Source organism: Triticum dicoccoides, chromosome 4B, assembly GCF_002162155.2.
Source record: "Triticum dicoccoides isolate Atlit2015 ecotype Zavitan chromosome 4B, WEW_v2.0, whole genome shotgun sequence".
Lineage (NCBI taxonomy): Eukaryota > Viridiplantae > Streptophyta > Magnoliopsida > Poales > Poaceae > Triticum > Triticum dicoccoides.
This window is the reverse complement of record NC_041387.1, coordinates 542,584,662-542,590,319: the sequence shown is the minus strand read 5'-3', so window position 1 is coordinate 542,590,319 and position 5,658 is coordinate 542,584,662. Positions and strand designations below refer to the sequence as shown.

General features: G+C 49.6%; 1 protein-coding gene across 1 annotated transcript; it reads right to left on the bottom strand.

Annotated features, from left to right (window-relative positions):
* Window positions 1-429: 429 nt before the first annotated feature.
* Window positions 430-3,520, bottom strand: LOC119292802 (WAT1-related protein At1g68170-like). The gene is made up of 7 exons (XM_037571504.1): window positions 3,321-3,520; window positions 3,113-3,175; window positions 2,876-2,993; window positions 2,358-2,777; window positions 2,123-2,274; window positions 1,838-2,021; window positions 430-633 (listed from the first exon to the last, which is right to left on the bottom strand). The coding sequence occupies exons 1-7, from the start codon at window positions 3,518-3,520 to the stop codon at window positions 430-432; spliced, it is 1,341 nt and encodes a 446-aa protein (XP_037427401.1).
* Between the last annotated feature and the right edge of the window lie 2,138 nt (window positions 3,521-5,658).

Here is a 5,658-nt window from a genome sequence, read left to right as displayed (position 1 = left end):
AGCTAATATGGACCCCGGCACGACACATCCAACCAAATCCATCACCGAAGGAGGCCACAACCTCCTCGCCTGGATTGTAAGGCGCCACACCGTCGCGAGATGAATAAGTTTCCCAAGAAAAATGGCGGATGCCACTGGAAAATGCCACACCAAGTGGGTCAGCGCACCCCAGATGAGCCAGCGATGCTTCTCCTCGAGCAGAACACCACCGCTGTCCACACCCAGTAACCAGAAGAGGAAAAGAAGCATCTAGGACGGAGGGTGCCACCGCCACCACCACTCGCACCCCAACATCGTCCACCGACCCCCAAGCTCCCAAAACGGCGCCTTCAAGAAGGATACGACGCCGAGGATGCCGCCGCCACCCAACAAAGTTAGGGCTTTCGTCCGGGAGGATTGAGGGAAGGGGAAGTGGGGGGATCAGACATGTCAGACGCCTCCAAGGAGGAACACGACCCCCTCGGGCGTCGCCGTCGACGCGGCCGGCCATGGCCGGCCAGGGATTTCGCCTGGCCTGGGTTCTCCACCACCAGCACCAACGCCGACGACCCATGGCAGCATAGGTAGAACGAAGGTGGAGAGCACGCCGGGTGGGGGAGGGGAGGAGACGCGAGATCTGACGATGACGGACACCTGGACATGCAACCACACCACACCCACGACCACCGAGATCCCGCCGCCCTCGCGGCCAAGAACGTCGAAACCAACGCCCGCACCATCGCCCGCCGCTAAGCCGGTGGCGCCTCACCAGATGGAGCCGCCGCCCCAGATCCGAAGCTTCCCGCGTGAAGCAGGGCAGCAGCTGGCCCCGCCGCCACCTTCCTTGGCGGCGCCCCGGGCTTGCCCGCCGGCTGCCTCGGGTGGCGGCGAGGAAGACGGGGGGAAGGAGGGGCCTACCGGTGGCTAGGGTTGTTGGCCCCCGAGTCGCCCGGGCAGGGGGAGGGAGGAGGGGGGGGGGGAGTTTCACCAACTGACAGGTAACCTGGGAGTAACTTAGTTAGTAACATAACACATTCCAAGATAGGTTTACTTATGTGACAACTAGTTAATGAGAGAGAGGTCTTTGTAGTAACATACGTATTAGAGCATGGTTAATAATACGGGGAGCTGCTAGCTATATGATGTTGCCATGTCAACTATAGGCAAATATATATCCGACAAGTATAATAGTTAGATGTAAATAATTACTACTTCATTAATACATGGCCCATCTCCCTCTCTCACAAAATCTCTAGAAGCATGTGTTACATCCGGCTGTTAGTTTGTAACCCTCTTGTCTTCTCTCTCCTCTTCTCTCTTTTCCAACTCAACATAAATATACTACTTTATGTCTTATAGCCCGTCTATATCACCTTATTGTACTTACTCTTATCAACACATAGGGTTTTTCAAGAAAAAATGAGTCTACAAGCTAATAAATGCAATCATATATGATAGTACTATTTTTATGACACTTTGTACTATGATATGGTACAGTCAGCAGGCTATAAAAATTAAACAATTATATTTATATTGAGTTGTATGAGATAGAAGAGGAGAGAAGGGAAGCAGAATGTAAATTAATAGCCGACTGCAACACGTGCGAATGTACGGTGGGCCATACATTCATAAAGTGGTACTACTTAGCAACTAGCTAAATTATGCGTAATTTATGAAGGGGGCCTAAAATTTTGGTACAACCTTTGATGGCTCAAGGGCCCAATAAACCCGGACGGAAGGAGTACTATACATGTTGGCTATTAGGTTGACTATATGTGATATGTGAACTTCATATAGCCGGTTGTTGGCTATGCTATTAACCGAGCTATAAAAGTAATAACATAGACTAGTCTCTCACTATGACTAGCCTAAAGTTATTTTCCTCATTAACTTCACGGTTAGCCTGTGGAACGGACTCCTTGCCCAGCACGTCCTTTTGACCAACAAGTTTTGGCGCATCGGCTTCTTGTTCATCTTCCTCTTTGACCTTGCCCCACAGCACCATGTACAGCCCCGCCACGATCAGCACAGCACCAAGAACACTGCAAAAAGAAAAATGGCAGCGCACGCGCAGACTCCCCGTGAGAAACCCAAACAGACTCCACCATGTTAAAGGCATGCGAGTTACTGAATAGTGTATCACATTCCGATGTGCAGGGCCTCGTTGAGGACGACGGAGCTCATGACCGCGACGAAGACGATGATGAGAGGTCCGAACATGGCGACGTAGAGGGGCCCTTTCTTCTGCAGGCACCATGACATGAGCGGGAAGGCGGACCCGGACGCCACGATACCCTCCACGTACGAATCAAACATCAGAAACGTGGCATGGGCGTGAAGAAAGGACGCAGTGGCCGGCCGATCAGCTGCCTGATTACCGCGAAAGCCGACGCGTAGAGCCTGATGTTGAGCCCGAGCCTCCAGTGGTCGGCGTCTCTGTGGATGCAGAGCGTGAGCAGCGTCGACTGGACCGCGCCGAAGACGCACACCAGAGCAGCGATGGAGTAGTGGCACGGGTAGACCTGGACGACCTTGGCCTGGATCGTGAGCCAGATCGCATAGGTGAAGCAGCCGGCGATGGCGAGGAACGAGCCGAGAATCCGAGAACCCGCGGCCGGCTGCGGGCGGAGCTGGTGATCGCCGCTGGCGTGGCTGAGCCCGGTGTGCGCCAGACGGTGGAGGAACCTCATCTCCGGGCCCTTGTAGAACGTCAGCAGCATCGCGCCGCCCAGCCCGACCAGGGTTCCCGCCAGTTTCGCTTGACCGCTAGGCTTTCTGAGCTTCAAAGTCTCCATCCTGTTTTTCCATTTTCCAAGCGGGGCCTGTGAGTCTGTGACTAGCACCCAGAAAGGAACTGAGATTTTATAGAAATCTGTGATTACTATGACGACCGAATAGTCAGGATTGCGACGATGAAGGTAGCTTGAGGGGTGAGGTTGCTGAGAGCTGTAACGATGGTCGCCGAATTCGTCAGCTTGAGGGCAAGCACCAACAGGTTCTGGTTCATGGTGACTCTGCATTTGTATTTATATATGTGAACAAACATAGTAAATCAACGTGGTTTTTCTTTTATCGACCAAAGAGTTCAAGTCTAGAGCATTTGCTAGCATGGTCATCAAAGAGAAGAAGTTACCCGAACAGTCCACACAAGAATAACCCTGTCACAACCTTGACGGTTAATGGTGGCCGCTTCTTCCTAGAGATCACACCACAGCCGCATTAGTCAGCAACAAATCTTCTTTAACACATGTAGACTGTGTTCTGGCAGAGTGTATGCTCGTCTCACTATCTTGTGAGACAAATGTTTCACAAATGAGCGAGGATATTAAGAAGGCATGCACCTCTCAATGAGGAAGGCGACGGGGCAGAGGAACGCGGCGCCGAACATGGGCCTGTAGGCGACGAGGACACGGACGTCCATGCCGTCGTCGAGCGCGAGCTTGATGAAGATCTGCATAGCCGAGAAGACGAACTCCACCACCACCATCGCCGCCACCGGCCGAGCGGCCTCCAACACGCTGCCTACTCCAAGGATCCTCATGTCATGCTCCTTACGTGGAGCTCAGTGATGAGCTAACAGCTCAGGAATGAGGATGCCTACGGCCGGTTAATGATCAGCCGGTAGATTTACACAAGTACTACTGGTATATACTGGTATTCGTCGGTTCTGTCCTAGCGATGTTAGCCAAGCACGTTTCATTGTTTTCGAGTGCCTTGGCAGCAGCAGCAAAAACAACAACAACACCCATAAAATCCGCACGTGTACGGACAGAGGAGCGGTGGCAATCTGACATCATAGCACTGGTAATCTTGGCTGCGGTGCTGCCGTTCTGTATGCACGCAGGGGTGGGCCCACATCGGTATTCAGTTGAATACTCATTATTTTTGTCAATAAATTATGTATGCATACTATGTACTGCATGTATTTACGGGAGGCGGCGTTCCGGTCTATAGATGTTTAAGCTGACTTCATTAATTTGAAGATGTGTTGGTTCGGTCTTTTGAATATACTTCTAAGGCTAGGGTATGCGATGAGTGCACCCATAAAGTTATGCATGTATGTATGTATGCATGTAAACATTTACAATATTGTGCTTCTTAAAAAACATATCAGCACAAAACTGGGCCTAGCCAACCCCGTGGTCTCTCCTTTACTGCTTGGACATGGCGAGTAACCCAAAGCATCCTCCTCTAGTCCAATTAGAAAATTGTTGCAGCAACCACCATGCGAGAGCAACTAATATGGGTTACGTGTAAAAGGCCTTTTCCCCCCCTCACGTAGGGTTTTCCTTCTCTCGGAGGCGATTTTGCCGCCGTCGAGTTCCTATTAATTCCCTGCCACTGATTATCTCCCCAACGAGCGCTCAGACCAATCAGGGTTCGGCGATCTAGGGCACCATAAAAAAACCCGATCTGCTCCTCGGGTTAGAGAAAACCAATTTGCGACAGACAAGGGGCCGACATCCACGTTGATGGATGAGACGACGCGTCCGATCCATGGGCGGACAAAAGATGGCTGGCAATAGCTAGGGTTAACATGGACAAGGCCTACAACCAATTCTGGTTTTTCAAGAACATGCGGTCAGCTTGGGATCTTGCACAAGATGTCAAATTCCTACAAGTGGAAGAGAACATGTAGACCCTCCAATTTTTTTGCCTTGGCGACTTGGAGTGGGTGATGCAGGGAGGACCCTGGAACTTCAGAGGTAACATCCTAATCGCTCTATACAATGGCGTTACAAAACCCTCCACAATCCAGCTAAACACCCTTGACATCTGGATCCAATTGCATGATGTTCTCGACCTATATGCACATCTTGTTCCTACGCTGGCGTCGAAGGTGGGTGAAATATTGTATGAAGAGACCCCAAACCATGACTTCACAGGTAATTTCTATCATGTCTGCCGTCTGGGTGAGAATTGGTGTAAGGAAGATGCTAAAGAACGTTGTCTCGATGATCTGGGACCTAAAGCGTCAGATCTACAAGGTGAAGTATGAGCGTCTCCCAAACTGTTGTGGAGCATGTGGTCATCTTAGGCACGTCTTCAAGGAACATGGAGACGGGGTTCACCCTCATTCATCTATGAAGGAAATATGCCGTAGAGGCAATAATAAAGTTGTTATTTATATTTCTTTATATCATGATAAATGTTTATTATTCATGCTAGAATTGTATTAACCGGAAACTTAGTACATGTGTGAATACATAGACAAAACATAGTGTCCCTAGTATGCCTCTACTTAACTAGCTCGTTAATCAAAGATGGTTATATTTCCTGACCATAGACATGTGTTCTCATTTGATGAACGTGATCACATCATTAGAGAATGATGTGATGGACAAGACCCATCCATTAGCTTAGCATAATGACCGTAAGTTTTATTGCTATTGCTTTCTTCATGACTTATACATGTTCCTCTGACTATGAGATTATGCAACTCACGAATACTGGAGGAACACCTTGTGTGCTATCAAACGTCACAAGTAACTAGGTGATTATAAAGATGCTCTACAGGTGTCTTTCGAAGGTGTTTGTTGGGTTGGCATAGATCGAGATTAGGATTTGTCACTCCGTGTATCGGAGAGGTATCTTTGGGCCCTCTCGGTAATGCTCATCACTATAAGCCTTGCAAGCAATGTGAATAATGAGTTAGTTACGGGATGAAGCATTACGGAA